We start from the raw sequence: 27,803 nt of genomic DNA on the forward strand, positions 1-27,803 counted from the left end.
ACTTAAGCATAGCTGGTGCAACCCTACCCTGGGCCTTCCACATCTCTTTCTGTCATTGTTAGAGCCAGTTGTCCTTTGTCTTTGAAGAGTGTAGTGTACACCTTTGTATGAAATCTTCAAGCCTTCATTCCTCAAAACAATGATTGACTGATGAGTTTCTAGAGAAAGCTGTTTCTTTTTTGCCATTTTTGACCTAATATTGATCTTAAGACATGCCAGTCTATTGCATACTGTAGCAACTCAAAAACAAAGACAATGTTAAGCTTCATTTAATGAACCAAATAGCTTTCAGCTGTGTTTGATATAATGGCAAGTGATTTTCTAGTACCAAATTAGCAATTTAGCATGATTACTCAAGGATAAGGTGTTGGAGTGATGGCTGCTGGAAATGGGGCCTGTCTAGATTTGATAAAAAATAACTTTTTCAAATAGTGATGGTGCTGTTTTTTCACATCAGTAATGTCCTGACTATACTTTGTGATCAGCTGAATGCCACTTTGGTGAATTAAAGTACCGATTTCCTTCTGAAACAGCAAAATCTCTACATTATTCCAAATGTTTGGCTGCCAGTGTAGATAAAGAATACTTTACAATACAATACAATGTAGTAAACCCTTCTACCAGAAGGGGAAATATTTAGTCAAAGACAGTATTACTTAACATGGTGGTGGTCTTACAGACTTGGACAACACTCAGAGCAAAAATGTCCATTAAACAGCTTCTATTGTATACTCTTGCATGTGCAACTGTGCAAGAACTGGCTGATTACCTCAGATCTAAGACTTTTCTTGTATACTGTTTGAGGTTATAAGCGGGCAGGACAAGCAGATTCTAGATCAGTGTGCAGGGCCACAATCTAATAAGTGTAAGCTTTAGTTTAAGTTATACAGTATTTGCAAGATCAACAGAACTATGTACACTGCACCAAACCAATGAGCCTCGGCCTAATCCAATACAATCTTTTAAATGCAGGCAATGGATTTTACTGCAGTCATTCAAATCTTTAACCTGAATGTGACCCACATAATTTGGGGTCAAAAAGTCTGACACCACATGGAAAATCTGAGATTTTTTTTTTTTATCAAAATAAACCTATAAATCAACAAAATTATATAAATTACAAAGATAAGTTATTCGTAAAAAAAACAACAAAAAAAAAAAAAAAAAAAAGAAATTCTAGGTCACTAATCCAATAAGCAAAGTATTGACAATTACCATGTCAGTCCTCTTTGTACAAAAGGTCAGATTTTTTGGCTTCCATTGAAGCACACAAGGTGCTCTTTGAAACATTCTCAAATTATGATGGGGTAACATGGATCATAGGTGTAAAAGAGGGAAAATATTGCAGGGTTGATAATGAATCCATACCTGGGCTCTGTTCTGGTTTTCATTGATGGCATGGACTGTCTCTTCTTCAGCACCTTGCCTTTGGTGATTGCACTCTTCTCCTTTTCATTTTCTCTTTCCTTGTCCTTCTTATCTTTCCTCATCTTTTGAGAAATGAGGGGACAAAAAATTAATAAATAAATAAAAAAGAAAATAAAAAGTTAACAGACACCGTCAAAGAAATTACAACACTCTGTTTAAACACTTGGCTATGCAGATGCATATATGTATGGATAGAGAGTTGGATGAATTTCTATCAAAATTCTTTTTAGGAAAAAAAAACTAATTTAAAATTTAAGCTGAAATGTGTAGTTTTTGCGCTACTAGCCAAACTGAATTCCAAAAATAAACATTGTTTCCACAGCAATTTCAGCAAGCCATTCTCATCTCCTGTTATATCACAGAAAATTATGATATAACAGGAGGAAGGAATGGAGTATGAGAAAGATAGAGAGAGTGGGAGGGAGCCTTAAATAACTCACAGGTGTGGAGTCTCGTCTGCGCTGGGCGATATTGGGCGTGCTGGTGGTGACCCTCCAGCGGTCAGAGCAGTGGTGATGTGGCCGATTAACACACACTGTGAGCGGGCTGGCAGAAGCTGAGCGTGGGCACAATGGAGACTCTGTGTGAGAGAAGCACAACATTTAACATACTATCCAGACTTATTACAACATATGGAGGTGAAATAAAGGCCCTACTGTAGTTCCTGAGTTTACACTTGCATAGGCCCCAAAACCAAAGAAATCTGAAAATATATACAGTGCATCCGGAAAGTATTCACAGCGCTTCACTTTTTCCACATTTTGTTATGTTACAGCCTTATTCCAAAATGGATGAAATTCATTATTTTCCTCAAAATTCTACAAACAATACCCCATAATGACAAGTGAAAGAAGTTTGTTTGAAACATGTACATAAGTATTCACAGCCTTTGCTCAATACTTTGTTGAAGCACCTTTGGCACCAATTACAGCCTCAAGTCTTTTTGAGTATGATGCTACAAGCTTGGCACACCTATTTTTGGGCAGTTTCTCCCATTCTTCTTTGCAGGACCTCTCAAGCTCCATCAGGTTGGATGGGAAGCGTCGGTGCACAGCCATTTTCAGATCTCTCCAGAGATGTTCAATCGGGTTCAAGTCTGGGCTCTGGCTGGGCCACTCAAGGACATTCACAGAGTTGTCCCGGAGCCACTCCTTTTTTATCTTGGCTGTGTGCTTAGGGTCGTTGTCCTGTTGGAAGATGAACCGTCGTCCCAGTCTGAGGTCCAGAGCGCTCTGGAGCAGCTTTCATCAAGGATGTCTCTGTACATTGCTGCATTCATTTTTCCCTCGATCCTGACTAGTCTCCCAGTTCCTGCTGCTGAAAAACATCCCCACAGCTTGATGCTGCCACCACCATGCTTCACTGTAGGGATGGTATTGGCCAGGTGATGAGCGGTGCCTGGTTTCTTCCAGACATGACGCTTGCCATTCAGGCCAAAGAGTTCAATCTTTGTTTCTCATGGTCTGAGAGTCCTTCAGGTGCCTTTTGGCAAACTCCAGGCGGGCTGTCATGTGCCTTTTACTGAGGAGTGGCTTCCGTCTGGCCACTCTACCATACAGGCCTGATTGGTGGAGTGCTGCAGAGATGGTTGTTCTTATGGAAGGTTCTCTTCTCTCCACAGAGAAATGCTGGAGCTCTGTCAGAGTGAACATCAGGTTCTTGGTCACCTCCCTGACTAAGACCCTTCTCCCCCGATCGTTCAGTTTGGCCAGGTGGCCAGCTCTAGGAAGAGTCCTGGTGGTTCCAAACTTCTTCCATTTACGGATGAGGAGGCCACTGTGCTCATTGGGACCTTCAATGCTGCAAAAATTTTTCTGTACCCTTCACCAGATCTGTGCCTCGATACAATCCTGTCTCGGAGGTCTACAGACAATTCCTTGGACTTCATCACTTGGTTTGTGCTCTGACATGCACTGTTAACTGTGGGACCTTATATAGACAGGTGTGTATGCCTTTCCAAATCATGTCCAATCAACTGAATTTACCACAAGTGGACTCCAATCAAGTTGTAGAAACATCTCAAGGATGATCAGTAGAAACAGGATGCACCTGAGCTCAATTTTGAGTGTCATAGCAAAGGCTGTGAATACTTATGTACATGTGATTTTTACGTTTTTTATTTTTAATAAATTTGCAAAGATTTCAAACAAACTTCTTTCACATTGTCATTATGGAGTATTGTTTGTAGAATTTTGAGGAAAATAATGAATTTAATCCATTTTGGAATAAGGCTGTAACATAACAAAATGTGGAAAAAGCGAAGCGCTGTGAATACTTTCCAGATGCACTGTATGTATGTATGTATATATATATATATATATATATATATATATATATAAACTCAGCAAAAAAAAAAAAAGAAACGTTCCTTTTTCAGGACACTGTATTTTAAAGATAATTTTGTAAAAATCGAAATGTTTACAGACTTTACAGATCTTTACTGTAAAGGGTTTAAACAATATTACAACAATACTAACAGCTTACAGACGGTAGGCAATTAAGGTCACAGTTATAAAAACTTAGGACACTAAAGAGACCTTTCTACTGACTCTGAAAAACACCAAAAGAAAGATGCGCAGGGTCCCTGCTCATCTGCGTGAACGTGCCTTAGGCATGCTGCATGGAGGCACGAGGACTGCAGATGTGGCCAGGGCACTAAATCGCAATGTCCATACTTTGAGACGCCTAAGACAGTGCTACAGGGAGACAGGAAGGACAGCTGATCGTCCCCGCAGTGGCAGACCTCGTGTAACAACACCAGCACAGGATCGGTACATCCGAATATCACACCTGCTGGACAAGTACAGGATGGCAACAACAACTTCCTGAGTTACACCAGGAATGCACAATCTCTCCATCAGTGCTCAGACTGTCCACAATTGGCTGAGAGAGGCTGGACTGAGGGCTTGTAGGCCTGTTGTAAGGCAGGTCCTTACCAGACATCACTGGCAACAATGTCGCCTATGGGCACAAACCCACCTTCGCTGGACCAGACAGGACTGGCAAAAAGTGCTCTTCACTGATGAGTCACGGTTTTGTCTCACCAGGGGTGATGGTCGGACTTGCGTTTATCATCGAAGGAATGAGTGTTACACCGAGGCCTGTACTCTGGAGCGGGATCGATTTGGAGGTGGAGGGTCTGTCATGGTCTAGGTCGGTGTGTCACAGCATCATCGGACTGAGCTTGTTGTCATTGCAGGCAATCACAACACTGTGCGTTACAGGGAAGACATCCTCCTCCCTCATGTGGTACCCTTCCTGCAGGCTCATCCTGACATGACCCTCCAGCATGACAATGCCACCAGCCATACTGCTCGTTCTGTGCATGATTTCCTGCAAGACAGGAATGTCCGTGTTCTGCCATGGCCAGCGAAAAGCCCGGATCTCAATCCCATTGAGCATAGGGCCATTTCCCCCCTCCCAGAAATGTCCAGGAACTTGCAAGTGCCTTGGTGGAAAAGTGTGGTAACACCTCACAACAAGAACTGGCAAATCTGGTACAGTCCATGAGGAGGAGATGCACTGCAGTACTTAATGCAGCTGGTGGCCACACCAGATAATGTCTGTTACTTTTAATTTTGACCCCCACTTTGTTCAGGGACACATTATTCCATTTCTGTTAGTCACATGTCTGTGAAACTTGTCCAGTTTATATCTTAGTTGTTGAATCTTTTTATGTTCATACAAACATTTACACATGTTAAGTTTGCTGAAAATAAAAGCAGTTGAAAGTGAGAGGACGTTTCTTTTTTTGCTGAGTTTATATATGTATGTATATATATACTGTGTGTATGTATATATATATATATATATATATATATATATATATATATATATATATATATATACTGTGTGTGTGTGTGTGTGTGTGTGTGTGTGTGTGTGTATATATATATATACTGTGTGTGTGTGTATATACATATATATATAACTGTTCAGTGAATTCACCCAAAATAGCATTTGGTATTTGTTTTGGTGACTCACGGGCATCTCTGCCATTGCTCAGCATGCAGGCAGCACTACGACTACGAGCCAGGAAGGACAGAGTGGGTGTCATGAGTCTGTCAATGATGCTGCTCTCCCATGGACTCAACTGCATGCTACGGGCTGCAAGAAGGAACAAGAATCAGCTCTCACATAAAATAAGACACAAGAATCACTTACCTATAATAGGTGACCCCAAATTAAAAGAAAAGGCAGAAAACATAACACACAAACTGTGTGACCACTTACTGTATGACCACATCTCTCATTCTGACCTATACTTGTTTGTTAAACATACGACTATAAAAGCAGATGCAATCTTTCCCAAATATAAACAATAATTTGATATATAATTCATGGTAATACAGATGTGTTTGTCCTCATCACTGTGAACATGGATGATGGTGAGTCAAATCGTTTTTATTTGTATAGTGTTTTTCACAAGACAGTTTCAAAGCAGAAGATTATGCCATAACAGAAAATTATGCTTTTAATGTCAAAGTCGGTGCGGTTTAAATTAATATTGCGATTGAAAATCATGCTTAAAAAATTGTAGTCTTTAGTCCCACAGTGAGCAAGCCAAATGTGACTGTGGCAAGTTACACAAAACTTCATAAGATGTTAGTTAATGGAGGAAAAAAAAAACCTTAGGGAAAACCGGGCTCTGCTGGGGGAGCCATTTCCCCTCTAGATAATAGGCTGTGTCTCGTTTCGAAGGCTGCGTGCTAGGTAGGATGCGTCCTTTGAAGGCTGCAGTATACCGAGCGTCCTCCTTTAAACAAGTCTCATTTAAAAGAGACGGCCGATAGTTAAGCAGATAGTTAAGAGCCTATGATTAATAAGCAGATATTTAAGAGCCTATGATTGGATCATTATTGCAGTGATTAATATGTTTCAGCTGGCAACAATTCTTTTAACCCTAACTGATGAAGTATTTCGCTTCTCATTTCTTAAACCACCATGTCAGATGATGTATCCCGTGGTCATGGAAAAGATGTTACTGTGTTTCAGAAGGGGCATATTATTGCCCTCCATCAAGCAAGAAAACAACTAAGGAGATTGCCGAAATCATTGGAATTGGTTTAAGAACTGTCCAAGGCATTATTAAAACCTGGAAGGATAGTGGTGAACTGTCAGCTTCGTGAAAGAAATGTGGTTGAAAAGAATCTTGAATGATCGTGATCAGTATATTGCTTGAAGTCACATCATAAAAAAAAATCAACAGTAAAACTCACAGCTATGTTTAATAGTGAAAGTAAGAGCATTTCCAACCGCACAATGCGATGAGAACTTTGGGATTGGGACTAAACAGCTGTGTGGCCACAAGAAAGCCACTTGCTTTTGAGGCTAGTCAGAAAAAACGACTTCAATTTGCTAGGGAGCATAAAGATTGGACTGTGGAACAACGGAAAAAGGTCACGTGGTCTGATGAGTCCAGATTTATTCTATTCCAAAGCGATGGGCACGTCTGGGTAAGAAGGGAAGTGCATGAAGCGATGCACCTGTCATGCACAGTGCCCACTGTACAAGCCTCTGGAGGCAGTGTTATGATCTGGGGTTGCTTCAATTGATCAAGTCTAGGCTCAGCAATGTTATGCAGCAATAAAATGAAGTCAGCTGACTACCTGAATGTACTGAATGACTAGGTTATCTCATCAATGGATTTTTTCCTCCCCGACAGCACGGTCATATTCCAGGATGACAATGCCAAGATTCATCGGGCACAAATTTTGAAAGAGTGGTTCAGGGAGCATGAGGAATCATTTTCACACATGAATTGGCCACCACAGAGTCCTGACCTTAACCCTATTGAAAGTTTTTGGGATGTGCTGGAGAAGACTTTAAAGAGAGGTTCGACCCTCCTGTCATCAATACAAGATCTCGGCCAAAAATTAATGCATTTCTGGATTGAAATAATGTTGAGATGTTGCATAAGGTTGTCGAAACAATGCCACAATGAATGCATTGTGGCGCTGTAATTAAAGCTGAAGGCAGTCCAACGAAATATTAGAGTATGCAACCTTTTTTTATGGCCAGGCAGTGTAATAGCCAATATTAGTTATCTATGTGTAGTACAAGTCTTGTTTTGTATGAGTAAACCAAATAGATGCTAGTGGGCAATGCTTAAATCTAAAGGATTTCATAAGAACTGTAAGATTAATGATTTAGGGTCTTTGAAGTCCATCCTGAATTGACTGCAGAAGTGCACATTGATGAGTCCATGTGCCCATTTCAATATATGACTTCCCCAATGATACTAAACAATGCATGACAAGCCAGTAAATGTGTAGGTACAAAAAAGTTAATAATAATAATAACATTTTTGTGTATTAACAATCTCAAGATTGAAATACTTGAAACACAAAAGGGCAGAGAAATAAATAAAAAGACAACCACATAAAATATGAGAATGAAACAAATCCTTAATAAACACCCAAATAAAAGGGAAAAAGAAAAGAAAAACACTTCTTTAGACAAAAAAAAAGGACCATTGCTAGTTCTGAGAAACACCTACTTCTCATTCTAAACGTATGTGGTCTTCAAGATGTAAAAGTAGAGAGGAAAACAAGAATAGAGCCTCAAGTAAATGTGCAAAGCAACAAGAGAGATGAAGGGAGATGAGCCAGAAAAGAAGGAGGGAGGGAGGGAGAGAGAGAGAGAGAGAGAGAGAGAGAGAGAGAGAGAGAGAGAGAGAGAGAGAGAGATTGCCCATAGCTCAACATTCATCTTGGCACTCTGTTGTAAATTATCTGCTGGAGGAAAACTTCCCAGACACCAAGTGCCTGCTCTACTCTGTCTATTGTTTTATGGAGCACTCACAAAAAGTCAGCACCCTACTTACAAGCTAGTTCTTATGACCCGCAATATAGCTCGGTACTCCGAAAAAGAAGCATCAGTCATTTTAGGAATTCAACAGTCAACTAGCAAAGTTCACCTCATAAAAGACCACTCTGTGGATCCTACATACATCAACACACATTTCTTATTTTGAACATGCAGACAAAGCAAAAACATTGGCCCCAAAATGTATTTGGACACTTAGCTGACATTTAAAATGTATGAATGTTATTGCAATGTACGGAGCCCCTTTGAGGACAGGGTGGGAATTTTTTCAGAAATGCATAAAAAAAAATAAATAAAAAAAAAATAAATAAATAAAATCACAGGCATTCATTGGAAAAAACATTTTTAGGTTTTAAATTAACAATAGTCGAAATGAAAACAGAACGTTTTTGAACACTTTCTGGTTCTCAAGCTTAGGGGAAAATGTCAAAAGATTATGTAACAAACTACACCTGTGGTTACTCTGCTTGGTGACACTGTATCATCATGCAAAATCTGCAGGTATGGAGAAGAATGGAAGTATTCTTTATGTACATTCATATAGGCAACATAAGGTAAATGGAGATGAGTACAGAGAAAGCCACCACCAAAAATGAGTAAACAGAAAATAGATCACCACTGAGCAAGAGGACTGATCGACGTGAAAGGTTTCAAAATGGGTCAGGATTGATCAAACTGAAGGTTCACATCGACGACAAGATGGTTTGGAAGGAGGGAATGATTCAGTGATCACGGAGGATGGTGCAGGTGATTGGTCTCAAAGGAAAAAAATCTAAGCTGGGGAGGGGGGGGGGGGTAAAGTGGGAAATCATAAAAATGCAAGGGAGGTGCTGGTGGAGACGGGGGAGGGGCTAAATCCGGAGGCGTGTCCTTACTTCTGCTAGGGGAGTTCCAGAGAGTGGCAGAGGACTTGGAGAGTCTCTTGTTTATGACTGAGTCCACATGTTTGGGCAGGTTGACCGCTGACATTGAGCATCTGCCTGTAAAATCCAGAGAAGACCGCACACATACACAATACTGAGGGGACCAAGGCGACACAACGGGTAGCATTCAGATATTAAACACCGGTATCCCTCGAACAAATAAAACAGGCACCATATAGGACAAATTAGCACCTACTTAAAGAAAAGTGTAATGGGCCAAAAAACAAATTCCTAACCCTTATTTTAAGAATGAAGTTTAAACAAGCAACAAATCAAGAGGCCATGTAAATGAAAAGTTAATTTGACCCAAATAGCCATCATTCGCTCAAAGTTCATTATCACAAGTTTTTACCAACTTTCTAATGGAGTCTCAGACTCCACTTTTAAAGATTACAATGACAGTGCAAAATTTGGGGGCAGTAAAAGTAAAAAGAGGAGACAACCTAAATTAAGTATGACAGAAAAAAAGATCCTTGGAGAGAAAGCATCGGTTAGTCTATAAATTGAGGTCTTGTGTCAACTGCACTAAAGTTCAATAGCACATTTCTCCTCCATTATCCATTATCACCTCCATTTATGTCATAGCAAAAAAAAAAAAAAAAAAAAAAGAATAAAACTCATAGTAAAAATAAACCGGACTAGTAAAAATGAATTGGACTAATAAAATGCACAAAGGCTGCTAAAACATTAGGCAAGTGCAATAATTACTGTTTATTTGTTTGTTTTTTGTGATTTAACACAATGACAGCTTTCATGACCATTTTCATGGCGAAAACCAGGTTAAAATGTAATAAAAGGCATTTAAAGCTATAAGGTTTTTTAAATATATTTTTGATAAAAAACTGAATCTGGTCTGACTTGGTTAAAAATATTTTCAAAAGTGTCAACAGCATAAAACATTGCCTCAAAGAATAAAAAAACACAATAATCCAATAAAATATGCTTCTGAAAAAATTAGCTGTTTATAAAGGTGTTTTCCTACTGCAGCAATAGAGCATGTCACTGCATGTCAATTCAGGCACATCAATTCTATGCATCAAGATTGTGTCAACATTATACACACAAGTCAAGACAATTAGCACTGATTGTGTGCTGCTTGTGGTTGAAAAGTCTGAAAAGGTGGCAAAAAGTGTGAAAAGACATTTGGAGAAAGTTCCATAATTCTGTTCGATTTTCCAGCTTACTGAGAATGAATTGATTCAATTATGTTCACTGAATCCTTATTCCTTTTTGTTAAAAGGAATATTCTGGGTTAAATACATATTAAGGTTTATCAACGCAACTGTGGCATGCTGTTGAGTACCACAAAAAATAATTTTGACTTCAGTTTGTAAAAGCAAACAAAAAACATGTTGACAGAAATGCACTTAAAAGACCCCATAGACTTCTATTGTAAGTGTGTGATTATCATACGTCACGCGTATGTCCACTTGCGTCACTCACTCTGGCTTTGGCTGGAGTTGCCACTCAAACCTCCGGCCCAGGACCACCTCAGTTGACGAATCTCAGCCCATGTCTTCTTAGAGGACCTCTGGATGGCAGCCTCGTACCGCTCCTGAGTAAAAAACCATGAATCAATGCCAATAACATGAATCACTAAATATGCTGCTACAATTAGAAACAGATATGGGTTTCAAACATAGTGTAGCAAATACTTTATAATGTGCATCCATATATGGAGCCACTAGAATGCACAGAGGAGACCGAATTGATCGTTTAAAGTGGAAATTATAAGAGCCCTAATCAGTGTTCCACTTTCACTGATAAATTACCTAGTTAGTCTAGCATTATTCATGTAAGCTGAAGGGGGAAACAAAGTCTATTTAGGATCCAGCAAGACTGTTATAGAGTGGCCTTGTATTTGTGTTTGTAGAAACTTCTGTGCTGCAGAAATCTTCTGCAAAGCAGTCCATGTTATCTGAGTGCTCACAACAGAGTTGTCAGAAATCTCATAAAATCTCTGATCCTCAGTGTCGTAATATTTACATAAAAATGTCAAGTGGCAGAACCGACAGAGATTGTGTAACTAAACAACCACTTAAAATTATTTGACAGATTGAATGGCCAAATCATTATATTATGTAAGCTGCCTTGTTAGGAAGTGTTCTGATATAATGAACGTTCTTTTTTTGTGTTTGGTGACAAAACAATTTTAAGGTGGAGTAAGTAATTCCTGAGAAAGACTGTTGATATTTGAAATCAACATCCAAACAAACACAACCCTCCCTTCAGTGCTCCTTCAGAAGCTCCGCCCCCCAAATTCATGCACGTGCATTGCCAAGGCAACGACACTAACAACTGGGCTAGCTGGCCAAAAGACAAATATTGCGGTATCAGGTGCGTCTGCTGCCTGAGGGTAAGTTAGCCTCAATAAGTGGAAGCAATTTTTATCGCTATGAAAATTCAGGTGGCAAATATGTTTTTCGAGTACTGTAAAAAGTGTGACAATAACCCTGTTAATAGGTGTGGAAGCAAATTACTTATCTTAGCCAAAGTCTAAGCCGAGGACAAACTTAGCCAATGTATCGATAACGTCCTGCGCACGAGCACGATCTGCCCCGTTGCTGGTTAGCTGGAATAGTGTTGTGTGGATCGGTCCGATCCACTTTGTTTATTTTCACATTTACAGTGCCAGGGCTGTGTACAAACACCGGATTTTTTTTTCAGCACACACACAGAACGAAGAGCCAGCGGAACATGAAGAGATATTTGAGGAATTTGACAAAAGTGTATTGGATAAAATGACTTACTCCACCTTTAACTTCTTGAGCAATTCATGCGGAACGGCAATTAATTCCACTAGAATTCACATTACAGTATAATCAAGAAAAAGAGACTTGTTCAAACTTTGGGATAGGCAGGCTAATTAATCATCTATAAATGCATTCATGTCTTGATATGTACCTTTGTTTCAAAGAGAACTTATCAAGAAAAACGGGATTTTCCTTGCTCTTCTTGAAATACGGAGCTCAATGTACTATGTAGATACACACTAACATTAAGTATGCAAAACTCCCTTTCCAGCGAGCTCAGAACATTTATGAAAAATAAGCTGCAAAAATGAGTCATTCAGAAATTGTGACAGTGTTGATTTCACAACCACCGGCATATTAATGGAATATTCCAGGTTCAATACAAGTTGAGCTCAATCGACAGCATTTGTAGCATGTTGATTACCACAAAAAAAAAATTAAAAAAAAATATTCCCTCTTTTTCTTAAAAAAAAATAAAATAAATCAAGCTTACAGTGAGGCACTTACAATGGAAGTGAATGGGGCCAATTTTTGGAGGGTTTAAAGGCCGAAATGTGAAGCTTATAATTTTATAAAAGCGCATACATTAATTCTTCTGTTAAAACTCATGTATTACTTGAGCTGTAAAGTTGTATAAATCATCGTTTTTACAGTCGTTTTAGGGTTTATTTAGTTACGTTGTCATTGCAACGAAGTTGTAATACTGGATGTAACTTTACACAGAAAAGTTTTATCACACTAAAATCATGTAAACACGCATATTGTTCATGTCTTGTGGCTATACTTGTGAAACAGTGAGTATTTTAATGTTTACGGATTGGCCCCATTCACTTCCATTGTAAGTGTGTCACTGTAATCGATTTTTGCTTTTTTAAAAGAAGTGGAGGGACAAGTCGAAATTAATTTTTGTGGCAATCAATATTATGCCACAAATGCTGTCGATTGAGCTTAACTTGTATAAAACCCCAAATATTCCTTTAACATATGCCCGCCAGGGCTATCACTTGGTGTCTGGGACAATGAACGACGAACAACAGTGTGAACTACACAGTTAACTGGAGGTTTGCTAATCAAAACAAAGGTTATTTACATATAGAAGTCTTAAAAGTACAGTTGCAAAAACAGCCTGTTTAATTCTAAGGGTCAGAGAGAGGGTGGAAAATGGTCACGCAAAACTAAATTCTGACTTTTTGATGCAAGAAACCTTGACTAACATTATAAGTGGACTTCAGGGGGAAAAAGCTAAAAATGTTTTTTTAATATGGCCCCTTTAAAGAAAAAAGAGCTGTATGAGAACAACTCTACAAGGTTGCGACACTCCGTATATTGTCAACTCAAACCTCCATCGTAGGTCTGTAGTGAAGTGTCCACCAGTGCTTGATGTTGTGGTCTAAAGTGTGAGGTAATGAACCAATCAGGATCTTCCGAGCTCCTTCTCACCTTGTTCTTCTCCAGTTTCTGTCTCTGTCTCTCCTCCAGCTCTGTACGGCGTCTCTCGGCCTTCAGCCGCTGCTCCTCCAGTTTCTTCCTTCGCTCCTCCAGCTGCTGTTCCCGCATCTGCCGCGCCCGCTCCTCTTTCTCCAGCCACTCAGACTTCTTAGCAGCTACAGGTGAACGAGGGAGAGAGTTTGTTAGCTACAAAAACCAGGCAAACAACTTAAAGATCTTTTTGCTCTTGACTCTCTAAAATAAAAACATACAAATAATCTTTAAAGCACTGTGTTAAAAGTCTAGGACTCATATTTGGGATTAGAATTAGAAAAGGTGGTTTCTGGCTTTGTAACAATTATCATTTATGAAATGCAATGTATGTTTTTTTAATTACGGAGTTAAAACTTCACAGGAACGCTAAGACATAACGGCACACACATGATAATGACAATGCCAATAATATGTTACAGGCTCCATTTGATCGACTGAGTAAACATTCTCCACCTAACAGAAACCGACCTTACATAAAAGACTGAGAAAACATAATTATATGACATCAGAGCTTTCAAAATCCAGTTGGCAGGCTCGACACTCAGTAAAGGGTAAACAATAACAGCACATTAGAGGTAGACTGCTATATCGGTTTTACCGATCAGCAAAAGTCTATGCCGATAGTTGCCGATAGTTTTTATTCCTCCATGATCCTCTATGGCCCGCCGCTTAAGGATTACACAGTTAGAACGGCTTAGCTTTTAAATGATAAAATGTGCTTATCAAATAATTTATGTATTGGACTGCACTAAAGAGGGGTAAAAACAAGGCTACAAAAACATTAGCTCTCCAATTTGGTGGCATACTTTAAAAGGTTCTTCACTGGGAGCCTTCGTCACTTCTGACACTTGAGATTTTTCCTCTGAACTCAACACTTATAAAATAGTGATGACCTGAGAGAGTCCGGGTGACTCTCTTCATCAAAATTTCATAATCCTGTTGGCAGATAGATGAGGTGGAAGAGGACCGACTGTTTTAGAGTGTCACTTGTCTAATCGTGAAAATGTCAATCATTCGCTAGAGCCCAGATAAATTAAAAAAATGGGACAATGCAATTCATTGTAACGTGAACAGTGAGAGTTAAGATTCGTTGATTATTTCAACGACGCACGTTGCTCTCATGTTGCTGGAATGCATAACGGTGCACATACTGCTGAATTTGATTATGATAATCATATTCATTTATTCACAACCCAGCCACTTGAGGACAGCAGTAGAGGTTATTTTTAGGTCTAAATGGATACTGTAGTTTGTAATTATGGCAAACTTGTAAAACCTGCCTCAAAAACAAACATAAGGAAAAACATACAAATAAACTGAAAGGGGAGGTTTTGTGGTCAAAAGTTAAAATTCAGTAAACATGTGACCTAAATTTGACACCAAAGCAAATCAATACAATGACCTCTAGATTAACCAATATAGGATCATGTTACTGCCATAGATAAACTGTGAAATATGTCAAACAGTGTAAACAGATGCACTAGAGAATCATCATACCCCTATGGAATAGTCACCTTTTTTTTTGCCTTACAGCCTGAAATAAAAAAATAAAAATAAAAATAAAGAAAATCCAGTTTTATTAATACATTTATCCTTACAACATTCAAGTAAGTTTCAAGTTTATTTAATACTTCGTAGAGCCACCTCTTGACTTTTGATTTAAAGACTGCTCGACATCTGAAGATGGGCAGGTGGTTCACCTTTCAGCACAACAATGTGACCCTAAACAAACCACCAAAAAACAATGCAGTGGCTTAAGGATACTATAGGAAGGTCAAAGTCCTTGAGTTGCCAAGTCAGACCCCTGATCCAATATAAAACCTCGGGATGGACTTGAAGAGAGCAGTCCATCACCACTCGTTCCACAATTTGACTAATCTCAAACAATTCTGCAAGGAAGAATGGACAAATATTCCCCAATCTATGTGCGCGAAGCTAGTAGAGTCATGTCCAAAAAGACTGCTGGCTGTCATTAAAGCAAAAGATAGTTTTACAAAGTACTATTAAATCCAAAGGTATGATCACTTTTCAAACCCTGTTATTCTAGTTTTTCATCTTTTAAAAATTTTTGGAACGATTTCCCTTTTCTTTTTTACTTTGTTATTCATTTGTAACTAAAAATGAATTTTGTATATTTAATTTTTTTTAATGGGTTTTTTTCAAGCTGTAAGACAAAATAAAGTGACTATTCTAAAGGGGTATGATGATTTTCTATAGGCACCTGTTTGTAGACAGAATCAATGTAAGTAATATGATACTACATAAATAAGAATTTTTTCTAAGTGAGATAACGTCCTAAGAATCAATGTGTAAATTGCTTTATTTTCATGTTTCCTTCATTAAAACAATAAGCATGTCAAATTAAGCCCCAGCATGTTATTGAAATTAATATAAAATTTACACTAACTCCATAAACAAATTGTTAGGGTAAAATTAGGAAGACAGCTGACCCTGCTGGAAAAACAAAAACAAATCATACCAGCCTAAGGGGGTCAGGATGGTCAACCAGTTCAAGCTGTGTTTTGGAACATGATTAACCAGCTTAACCAGGTCCTGATCAGCATAGTCAAGGTGGTCTACCAGCTCCAACGAGTCTGACTGTGATTGAACTTAGCCCAAACAGCTGGTAGTCCAGCTAATCAACCAGCTATGTAAAAACAGCTACTATCAGAAGATGGTTTTCCAGCAGGGAAGTGTACAAAACACAGTTTTCCAGCTTTTACTCAGAATTGAGGTTTATTCAGATAATGAAAACCCAAATGAGTCACAAACACCACCAGAGACGGGTGAGTGGCTTACCTCGAGTCTGGCTACGCTGTTCTGGGGAGGGAAGGTGAGAAAGAAGACAAGAATGTCTGTCAATCATGCAAAGCAGAGCAGTGCAGCAATCTCAGCAGCCATTACAAATAAACAAACAAAACAGTGAGTTTGTGCAATATTTATGTGAGAAACTCTTTCAGTGCTGGTGTAGTTAAGACACAGAGTAAGCCAGGCTTTTCCTAATGGATTCTGTTAACAATGGTTAGAATTCTAGCAAACATTTCTAACAAAGCAAAAGAGGGTTTGCAAACCAGGACAATTTTGACAGTTCTCTGTCATGTGTGTTAAATATTATTTAAAACATACATTTTCTGACCATCAATATACAATATTAATATTGCATATTATACCAGCTGTGTCAAAGTCTGTCCTTCTTTTTGCATTATTACATGAACAGAACATGCTAAATCGCTCAGACAGATTCAAAGATGTAAATATTTGAATAAAAAGAAAGTAGCAAAGCATGCAAATTGCATGCACATTATGGGTTAGTTTGAAGCAAATTGCTAAAGCTCAAATGCACATTTGCTGATGTCTTTGGTTCTAGCAACAGAATTTTCTGGAACTTTACTTCGCTGTTGTTCAAGTTTTGGCAGTTTAAGCCACAGTTTGACACATGTATGAAGGATACACACAGAGACCCGAGACAGCAGGGGGCGCTGTCTCACTGCCTGCCTTGTGTTGTCTTACCAAGATATTTGGCCTTCTCTTCCCTCCTCTCTTTTGCCTGTTTCTGCCTGTCCTCCAACTTCATCCCATCTTAGAAGAGAGACAGAAAGAAATGTTACATTGTACTGTAACTAATTAAGGGTAAATTTTCTGAAACTGCCTCAGTCTGCTGCTTTGTCAAAAGTGTGAAGTTGAAATCCTACACACTACCTTAGGCTCTTTTGGACAGACAGACAGACAGACAGACAGACAGACAGACAGAGAGAGAGAGAGAGAGAGAGAGAGAGAGAGAGAGAGAGATTGCCGGGAATAAGAGAGGCTATTTTGTGGTGAAGGCCGAGCTCACATCTGCGGCACTATAAAGCACTGAAAGCATTCACACACTCCGGCTGGCATCAGAAAACCTTGGGAGGAATTACAGCAGCTCACGGCTGGAACTTTAAAGCTCCAAAAAGCACATAAAAGGCAGTATAAAATTAATCCATAAGACTCCGGTGGTTTAATTAATGCCTTATGAAGCGATGCAATCGGTTTAGGATGAAAACAAACCAAAATATAACTCCTTTTTTACTATAAACCTTGACATCATCAGTGTCCTTGGCGATCATGATTTCAAGCTTGATTACACTTCTTAGCACCATCTAGTGCTCTGCGCATGTGTCAAGCACTAGGAAGTGTAATCGAGCTTGAAATCATGATCGCACCAAGAGACTGCAATGGCAAGATGTCCAGTGAAAAAGGAGTTCTATTTTTGTCTGTTCTCACCCAAAATCAATTATGGATTTCTTTTATGCTGCCTTTTACTTTTATGCTGTTTTTGGAGCTTCAAAGTTTTGGTCACCATTCACTTGCATTGTATGGACCTACAGTGCTGAGATATTCCTTCTGAAAATCTTTGTTTGTATCCTGCAGAAGAAAGAAAGTCACATACATCTGGGTGGCTTGAGGGTGAGTAAATGAGGAGAATTTTCAAGTGAACTTCAGTTGCACCTTGGCTGAAAGACAGACACTTTGCCATAGTATAAATACCTACCTTTGTTAATTATTTTTATTGTATTAAAATAACTAATGGTGCTTGCTAAGGCATTATCAGACTATTTTACTGTAGAGGCCAGGGTAAGCCAGGATTGTTCCATGTAAAAAAGAAATAATCCAATTACAATTAAAAAGATAAGCAAGAAAGATACCTGGATAAAATTAAACGATTAAATTAAATCAAAAGACAACTGAACATATATTCTTGTAATTATCTAGCATTTAAGATAATTTGAGTTAACACTGGCAGTATTGTATGAGTCACAAACATGCCATGCCATGTTTTAATGGGAGTGCCCAACAGTCCTTTGAGATTAGCATTTATCAGTGTCTGAGGCGTTTTTCCTTTGGAAAACACTATGCCAGCTCAACCCATTTTTAATGATGGTGTGGCTTAGTGGTAAGAACCGGGCTGGTAACCAAAACGTTGTAGGTTCAAACCCTGGAAAAGCCTATCCATGATTCATCACCACTGTACATTGAGCAAAGCACTTAACACCTGGTTTTTCCAGGTGTACTGTCTATGAATTAAGAGTGCTATAAATTGCTTTGGAAAATAAAAACCCTTCTAATGACTTACTAACTTAATCATAATAGGAGAAAGATGTTCTTGTACAGCTAATAGATGCTGAAGTAAAAATACTCTTTGTCTGTACATGTTCAGAACCCTATGAACCTAATTTAATGACTTAACACATTATGACTACTACTGTTACGCCTTTCACAAAAGTAATTAAGACAGGCATAGATCGAAATATCACAATTCTTTTTCTCACAGTATTGTTTTGATACTTTAGATTCCTACGTATATCAATATTTTTATTAATCCGTTTGTTTATACATATCATCTCCAACATTTTAATAATGAAGAAGCAGGTCGTATAAATAATAACTCTTGAGACCGGCATTTCTCAGTGCGGTCAGAGCCGCTTTGTTGAAGCCCACGAGACCTTGAAACTGAACCTGCATTATTCACTCTTTCTCTTGCGGACATACTGGTTCTTTCTCCCATTTTTGGTGCAGTTTCCATTGCGATCCAATTTTGATATTGTAATGTATTGCAATATACTGAATCATGACATACACTCTATGTCACTTTACTAGGAACACCTGTACACCTTCTTATTCATGCAAATATCTAATCAGTCAATTGTGTGGCAGCAGTGCAATGCATAAAATCATGCAGACACAGGAGCTTCAGTTAATGTTCACATCAACCATCAGAATGGGGATGATCTCAGTGATTTGGAGCGTGGCATGATTGTTGGTGCCAGATGGGCTGGTTTGAGTATTTCTGTAACTGTTTCTCCTGGGATTCTTACGCACTACAGTCTCTAGAGTTTACTCAGAATGGTGCCAAAACCAAAAAAAAAACATCCAGTGAGCGACAGTTCTGCAGACGGAAACGCCTTGTTGATGAGAGGTCAACGAAAAATGGCCAGACAAGTTCGAGCTGACAGAAAGGCTACAATAACTAAGATAACCACTCTGTACAATTGTAGTTAGCAGAATAGCATATCAGAATGCACAACATGTCGAACCTTGAGGCGTTTGGGCTACAACAGTAGAAGACCACATCGGGGACTTTATTAGGACCATAGTGTTCCTAATAAAGTTCTCAGTGCGTGTACTGTGTGTATCGCAATACGTATCGTATCGTGAGTTTGTTAGTGACACCTAACCCTAGAAGTAATAGTCTGCTGTGATGTGCAGACTACAGCTTAGCTAATTGCTGTGTACTAATGACACATTCAAACCAGTTAACTCCAAGTTCCTCATTAAAAAACAGTGCACTAACTTAAATGGCCATTGAGTCTTAATCTCATGACCCAAAAAGTCTAGAATCTCTTATCTGATGAATCAAAAGAAGTTTATTAATAATGATCATAAGACCCACGACAGTATTCTTCTTCATGACTAGTGCTCCACTTTGACTCAGTATATTTATAGAGCACAGAAAGCTGAAGTGCACAATCTTATGGGCTGTAGACACTGTACTGCAGCCCATGTTCCCATTGATGAGTCATTGGACAGAGACAGAAAAAGCAGCATATTGACCCAGAAAGGGATTGTAAAGGGTTTGAGGCAGTGGAGAGGTGCATCTTCACTGACCTAACCATCTCCCAGAGCTCTGAAGAACACACACATTTGATGAACTGAAAATCCCTGTATCTGGTGCTCTAGTTATTTTTATGCATTGAATATAAGCTTATCTCTGGTCAAAATCAGATGCTAGAATGCTGTTAAAAATGTCAAATAATGTTTTGAGATATATGAATGTCTCTTTTTGTTATACTGCCATCATCAACAGACATGTCAGTGAAAATGCTTGACATTAAAGTCGTTAATTCTACATTATAGTATTTTGTATGCTGGCAGCAGCAGCAGATTACAAGCTGTACTCTTTTTACAATTTAAAGTTTATTTTCTAGATAATGAGGATAAAGTAAACTGCAACTGGCTTGGTGAGAAAAAGGAAAGACGTGACTCCACTTTCAGACACCATACAGTATGAGTCAATGTCTAGTTCAGAATCTGTCAGGTCTACCAAGGAACAGAGTGTGCAGTTTTACAAGAAGTTCAGGTCAACCTGTGCTTGACAGCAGTAATTTACTCTTTGGATAAGATGAGCTTAGCAGAAATGATAGTATGAGAAGGTCTAATAACTTGTAACATACAACTGTCTTCAAATCTGAGGCTGAATGGTGATAAAACATGTCATAAAACAGACATCTATAAGATGCAAAATTATAGAGTGATTGCTTTATACTTTAAGTCAGGTTTTCCAAATCTTTTGACAACTGCCGGGAATTTTCAAGTCACTCACGATTACAAGATATATATATATATATATATATATATATATATATATATATATATATATATATATATATATATATATATATATATATATATATATATATATATTATTTTATAGTAACTGCACTTACAAAGAGCAATAACTAGTCAATGTTAAACAAATTTAGAAAAACTTATTAACAATAGAAATTTCCATGAATTTTCTAGGGCTGCCCCCAATAGTCAACCAAACGTTAGTTGATGAGAAGAGTCAAGGTCGACTAAGTTTTGATTGGTCAGTTGGTCACAGAAAAAAAAAAAACTCCGAAGTCACACAGTCAGTGACGGACAGACATGATTGATTACACGGCTGGTCCATGAGGTAATTAATTATGTCGGGCAGGAAATCCAAAGTGTGGGATCATGTCGAGAGGGTAAAGGATGACCCCAAGAAGGTGACATGCAAAGTCTGCAGGCAATCATTCGCCTATCATTCATCAACCTCAAACATGGCTTATCATTTGAAACATGTAAGTAGCCTAACATTAGCCACGCTAGGTGGTACTATGGGGTAATTTTCGTTAAGCAGGGTTAGGGTTAAGCCTACACAATAAAGCAAGACACCTTGATTTCAAACTTTGAATTTTTAGTTAAAATAAATAAAAAAATAAAGTTCAAATGAAACTGGAAAAAATAAGTGCAATTAAAATGTGTGTTGTTCAACTTTTTGAAAGATGGCTTTACAACAGCTGTGAAGGGCAACATCTCTCTGGCCAACAACCTACTTCATCCGTGCATTCTCTACCAGATGGGTATTTCGTTGTCAGGGAAAATACATCATGTGTGTGAATAAATTCGTTTTGTTCCTTCATTCACTATATATATATATATATATATATATCGCAATACCAATTACATCGGCAACCCCCAGGCTGAGGGATCGGTGAATATTCTTGCTTTAGTGATTTTGCAATAATATAATATATATTAATATAAAAAAAATAATATATATACAGTAAGTAACCACCTTTCCATTTACCGTCAGGCATATATCTGTCTAAACATGCAGGCGGAAAATTACTTACACAAATGAAGAAATAAAAACAATTATAAATGTAAAAATAATAATTATAATGATGATAATAATCACTGAAATATAAATCATGGTTCGAGGTGAATGTGTTTTTATATTATTTTATGTTTTAATCACAGATGTATAGGCTGCAGAGTAGCGTTCACAATGAACTGCTCTGTGGAAATAAAGCAAACTGAACTCAAAGCACCTCCTGAGCTGAGATGTCTGAGGTCATTTGCAGCACTCATAGACGAAATTCATTAGACAGAAACAAAGAAAGAGTGAAAACATTTTACATGCTTATGTTCCATGAGACTGCATGCCTCCGTACAAACAGCGTGTCATACATGTGCATAGACGGTGTCATCTGTTCTTAATAATATAATAAAGTGTTTCTTCAAGCGCGTCTGTGTTGCAATATTTGTAATATTAATTTGATAATAATAATAGCTTAATAATAATAATAATAATAATAATAATTTAATACATTAATAGGGAAATGAGCCAAATATCGTCCTGACATCGTCAAAGGCATCAGCTACTGGAGATCACTCTGATCCCCAAGATCATCGTCTGTCGGCACAACCCTAATGTGCATTTCCCTCAATAAATGAACAAAATATACAGACAGTCTCCTTGCTGGTTTTTACGACACATTCAGGATCATTACCGCTTTTGCCGGTGTCACTGCGGCTCGCTTCATGTGTGCGCTTGTAAAATTTATATTTTAAAGGCTCATTATTATGATTTATTATTTCTCTGTAATGTAGAACAGTGTTAGCAATGTTGCTTATAACATTCTTTCTCAGCCCTGGAACTCAAACCATTTTCTGATGCCTCCCAAAAAATATATATTTAAGTAATTAAATTAATATCATAAACGTGCGACAACTAGTCGACTAATGGCTCAAACTAACGACTACTAGTCAACTAGGAAAATATTTGGTTGGGGGCAGCCCTAGATATTTCCCTTTCAAATTTGTCTGCAAATTCTAATTTTAAATTTTCTAATGTATAATTCCAGGTTTTCCATGACTGTGGAAACCCTGATAATTGCACAAAATTATAGTTTTGAAGTCTGATTCAATTTAGGGGATCAGTTCGTTCTGCACACGCAGTATCTGACACAAAAATGGCTATTCAGCCACAGCAGAACCAGCTTATTTTCAGAAGTAGGCCTCCTTATCAGGGGTGTAGCAATCATTTCAGAAATAAGGGGCAATGTTTAGCATAAGAATAGACAATTTTGACCAAGTTAAGTTTTCGGTCTTGTCTTTGATGTAATTGTAGGCTATCTATAGCATACTTGCACTCGTTTTAGTTCGACGGCCAGATTGGACAAAATGTCACCTCAAGCATGCCAAATTTTCTATATAGATTTTTTTTTTATATTAATAAAGTCCAGAATCAACTTCTTCCTGCTTTAATAACCAATATTAGGGTAAAACAAAAGGTAGTACATGGAATTTACTACTTTTAATTTACTTTAAGGCTTTACATTTATCCATAAGGAATACATACTATATAGGCTAACCTATGTAAAAAAAAAAAATAATAATAATAAATTGAGGATCTATAATAACCTTAAAAATACTTTGTTGGTTCATTTCTGTAACCTAATGTAATCAGGTTAATTTGTCATATGAAATGATATTTTTATATTTAAAAAAAAAAAAAAGAAAAAAAAAAAAAAAAAGAGCAAACAATTTAATTTAGATGTTACCGCAAGAAGCGCATTTTATTTTTTACCTAACATAAGTTAGCCGACAAAACATTTTTACATATATTATGTACGAAATTGGTAAATATGGAATATTATTCAAACAACAATACTGCCCTTTACAGGAAAACTGCAGTAACTGCGTGTCTTAGTCTGTATCTGTGCTGTGACAGGCAGATTTGACTCAACTAAACTATGCTCAGAAGTGTGAAAATGTAATAATCTACATTTGGTTGGACAATAAAAAAAACTTTAAATGCATTTTTCTCAGTTTCACTGTTGGCGTAGGCCTAGTTACTGCATTTTGCCTTTGTGGGACAGAATAGGGTATTGACAACAATAAGAGCTCACTCTTGGCTGGATAACTAGATGAATCAGCTGATCCAGCGCTGGCCGTGCTCCATCACGGCCTGGCTACGCCCTCCTCCTTCTCATAGGCACCATTCTGAGTAAATTCTAGAGACTGCTGTGCATGAAAATCCCAGGAGATCAGCAGTTACAGAAATACTCAAACCAGCCCATCTTGCACCAACAATCATGCCACGGTCCAAATCACTGAGATCACATTTTTTTCCTCATTTTGATGATTGATGCGAACATTAACTGAAGCTCCTGACCCGTATCTGCCTGATTTTATGCACTGCAGCTACATGATTGGCTAATTAGATAGATAGATGGATGATTGTTGGAACATGGTTGACCAACTCAACCAGGTCACCACCAGCTAAGCCAAGGTTGTCAGCCTGCTCAAACCAAGTCGAACAAAGCTTCATCATCTGGTAGTCCAGTTGTTTAACCACTTAAACTAGCTTAGAGCAGCTAATGACCACACACACACATCCATCTTCAACCAGCTAGAAACCATGTAAAACCAGCTACATCAGAAGTACCAATGAAATAAAAAACATTTCACACAACAAGCAAATATTTCAATTTCCTTATCCTACAATAGATGGCACCTAGTCCTAGAGACACATTGTAATACCAACCTTTCTTGGATTGAGGGCTCCCTCTTGATTTTGGAGTGGGTGTTGCAGGGGACTTTGTAATGACGTCTGGTCGTGTTGGCATTGTTGACTTCCTTTCAGTATCCATCTTTGTAGGTGTGCTGGCTTTAATACCTGATACTGTTTTTGAGGGGGTGCCGACTTCCTCTGTGCTGGGATCGCTGGGATTGGCCTCTGGAACAGCAGGGGGATCTAAGATAGAAGAAATAAAAGTGAGCCACTGCTACAGAGACATAAAGACCAGTCGATCTTCCTTCCAAAACTACAGCAAACACTTGAGCGTAGTTGTCTACTGTAACCAACTAGATGTGTAATTACACAGAAGAGTCATTTCACAGTTGCATTCCGAAGAGATTAAATCCAGATTGATTTGTTTGATTTGCACAAATGATCCATAACAGACTATTTATGACTAAAGCTAGAATCATGCCTAGAAACAACTCAATATGAACCTCATTTAACCTACAATGATTTGTTCATTGGTTGTCAATAATTAGACTTGACTTTGGACATTTGGATAGTACAAGCCATTGAACAGTCTGTTCTTCCCTTATAGATTTGCTTTCAATTGTGAAAAATTCATTCAGATAGGATTTAATCGAGGGGAGCTAAATATAGAATTCAAGATGCAAAACGTTGGTTGTAGGGCTGGGTTTCGCCATTTACCTCACAATACGATATACATTGTGGTACATACGTGACGATACAGCCTGGACAGAACTAGAATTGTTAATAATTAATTTAAGATTCCAATTTAGAATTTTTGTTGAATGGTCCAGAATCATTTGTGAACAAATCATAATGCATCAGTGTATTGTTTTTTCCCCAACACCTAAATTAAACAGTAATTTTATTCTAAACACTTTCTAAACTGAAACTTGAGATAATGAACACTAAGTGTTGAATACTTTTTTTAGTCTTCAAAGGTTCACTCAGTAATTTGTTAAGTATGTTGTATTAGACTTACACTGACACCTAGGGGCATCATTCAAACGCAATAGTTTTCAATTTCCAATGCCTTTGTAGAAATGTACTATTCACAGTCAGCCATGATTAATTTAATCCAAGAGTGAAAGAGTCCAATTACAAGGTTGGTTACTGAGATTAAACGAGTAGTATTCAGCTAGTCATGTGATCCCTTAGAAAACCGATTTCCCTCAGTTAGCTTTCAGACTTCAATCAGGGGTACCCTCAATAACTGTCTGCCTTCTTGTGAGCCCTCAGTTTCTAATGAAAGGAAATCTGGCTTGAATGGTTTTGAGCCTAGGGATGTGGAAAAATACATATTTTCAAAATCGACAAGTCAGTGGATTGCCTGAACGACTAGTCAACAGATCGGTTTTAAGGAAGCCCTGCATAAAAAGGACTGTTTTGGGTTAACTTGACCAAGAGCAGATGCGTTTCTTAGGCCACATCCACACAAATACGTTTTTGGTTGAAAACTCTGTTTTCCATTTATTAACGTCATCGCTTAATCAATTCCATTTCTTAAACTCTCCATTTTCAGTGGAGGAAAATGCCATTCCAGTGTAGTTGCAAGGCGGAAACAAAGCAAAATCAATGAGTTTTCAACAGCAAATATATTAGCATGGATGTGCCCTTAGGGGCTGTTCACATCAGACTATAAAAAACTGTAAGACAAAATTCTCCAGAATCTAAAAGAGTTACAAGGTTGGTTACTAAGATTAAGCGAGTAGTATTCAGCTACTCATTTGATTCCAACATGGCAGACCCCATGAGGGGACCCTCTCCATGTGGAATAAAACAGCTTTTCTATGGTTACTGATATGACTGGAGTCTTCATCTACTGTGAGTGTTCATGATTTTATACATTTATTTAAAAATTACTATTACTTTCTTTAGGAATAAAGCTTTTTTTAATGAGGAAAAAAATTACAGAGTGCACCTTTAAAACCGTGATGTCATACCAGATGAGTTTGTGCAAAACAGGGTGGAAGTTAGACAGCTAATCACCTAGTTTTTTTTTTTTTTTTATTGATAAGAGGATAACCTGGGTTAAAGTCCAATTTGATTGTGGCAAACATTACAAACACTATTACAGCAAACGAGCTCAGAGACCAAATATGTGCTCCATGTCACATTACCAACTAAAAATAAGTTCAGTCTAGCAAATACGAAAATATCCTAATTTTTACTAAGTCAGACTTCAAAAGTAGTGGTCAACCGATATATCGCTGAGGCCGATAAATCTGCCGATATTCTGATGCCGAAAATCACCTGCTTGCATGTGAAGCGACTGAGACATGTAAACGACCAGTCACGGTTCGTTTTGTTGTTACGTGCCATCGTGTTACTACAATAATAAACCAGTGTGCAACACAGTCTCATTTAAACGATCTGCATTTCAGAGCCGCGGCAGAAGTGTTTGAGCTCATAATGTTAAAGTGCTCGCCTGTTTCTTTCTCCCTCTCTCCTCAACAGTTCCCTGTAACTAACTGCCTTGTCTAATGAGAAAAAGGCAAATATCTATCAAACTAATATCATATATACCGTCTGCAAATATGTGCATATCTCGTTTAAACAGATTTAATAATCCAACCTCACACAACTTCAGCAGATCCAGCGTCCTGTAAAACGCTCATAAATCTTCCGCTGAAGCACATATTATAACAGTATATCCTCAACAGTTCCCTGTAACTTTTCTAATGATAAAAGGCAAATATCAATAAAACTTGTATTATATACCGTTTGCAAATATGCAGATATCTCGTTTAAACAGATGTAATTCATGAACCACATGAAAATCCAGCATTTTCTTCCTGTTGAGCACTCATCTATTATCTTCCTCTGAAGCGTGTGTTCCATCAGCCAGAATCAAAAACTTCAGGATCAGAATTCCTCTCATTCACAAATCATGACGGTCACTCCGTGACAATCCAAGTAGGCGATCCATGCCGTTTAAACTGTCAGGAGATTGAGGCTCGCGCTGGATCCGCAAGGGCGCATGAGTGTAACTTCTAGGCTGCGTCCGAAACCAGGAAAATGCTGCCTCTGGAGGCTGTATACCAATGGTTCTCAACCTTTTTTTGATGAACGCCCCCCCCCCCACTTCATTATGTGACATAATTTGAAAGCGGAGACTTTGTTGTACCGAAAAAAAAAAAAAAAAAAAAAAAAACACAAAACTCAACATGTGTGTTATTTGCTTAATTTGCTCAATGCAACTTCGATGCAAATTCAGCAGGCTTACGCGTCATGAATGTGAAACCAAACCTTGCGTTTCTTAAATTCAAAGAGATGCAG

General features: G+C 38.1%; 1 protein-coding gene across 4 annotated transcripts in view; it reads right to left on the reverse strand.

Annotated features, from left to right (window-relative positions):
- LOC127453988 (MAP7 domain-containing protein 1-like) overlaps nucleotides 1-27,803 on the reverse strand; it is a 75,941-nt gene that overhangs the window by 16,415 nt on the left and 31,723 nt on the right. The window contains exons 2-10 of one of the 4 annotated variants that reach the window (XM_051720864.1): nucleotides 24,522-24,731; nucleotides 16,925-16,993; nucleotides 16,214-16,234; nucleotides 13,373-13,536; nucleotides 10,623-10,734; nucleotides 9,132-9,236; nucleotides 5,413-5,535; nucleotides 1,869-2,008; nucleotides 1,369-1,490 (exon numbers count right to left, since the gene is read on the reverse strand). In XM_051720864.1, the coding sequence (XP_051576824.1) occupies nucleotides 1,369-1,490; nucleotides 1,869-2,008; nucleotides 5,413-5,535; nucleotides 9,132-9,236; nucleotides 10,623-10,734; nucleotides 13,373-13,536; nucleotides 16,214-16,234; nucleotides 16,925-16,993; nucleotides 24,522-24,731 (1,066 nt within the window). The remainder of the gene's footprint in view (nucleotides 1-1,368; nucleotides 1,491-1,868; nucleotides 2,009-5,412; nucleotides 5,536-9,131; nucleotides 9,237-10,622; nucleotides 10,735-13,372; nucleotides 13,537-16,213; nucleotides 16,235-16,924; nucleotides 16,994-24,521; nucleotides 24,732-27,803) is intronic. The other 3 variants (XM_051720865.1, XM_051720866.1, XM_051720867.1) reach the window with 3 other exon arrangements.

Source organism: Myxocyprinus asiaticus, chromosome 16 (assembly GCF_019703515.2).
Source record: "Myxocyprinus asiaticus isolate MX2 ecotype Aquarium Trade chromosome 16, UBuf_Myxa_2, whole genome shotgun sequence".
Lineage (NCBI taxonomy): Eukaryota > Metazoa > Chordata > Actinopteri > Cypriniformes > Catostomidae > Myxocyprinus > Myxocyprinus asiaticus.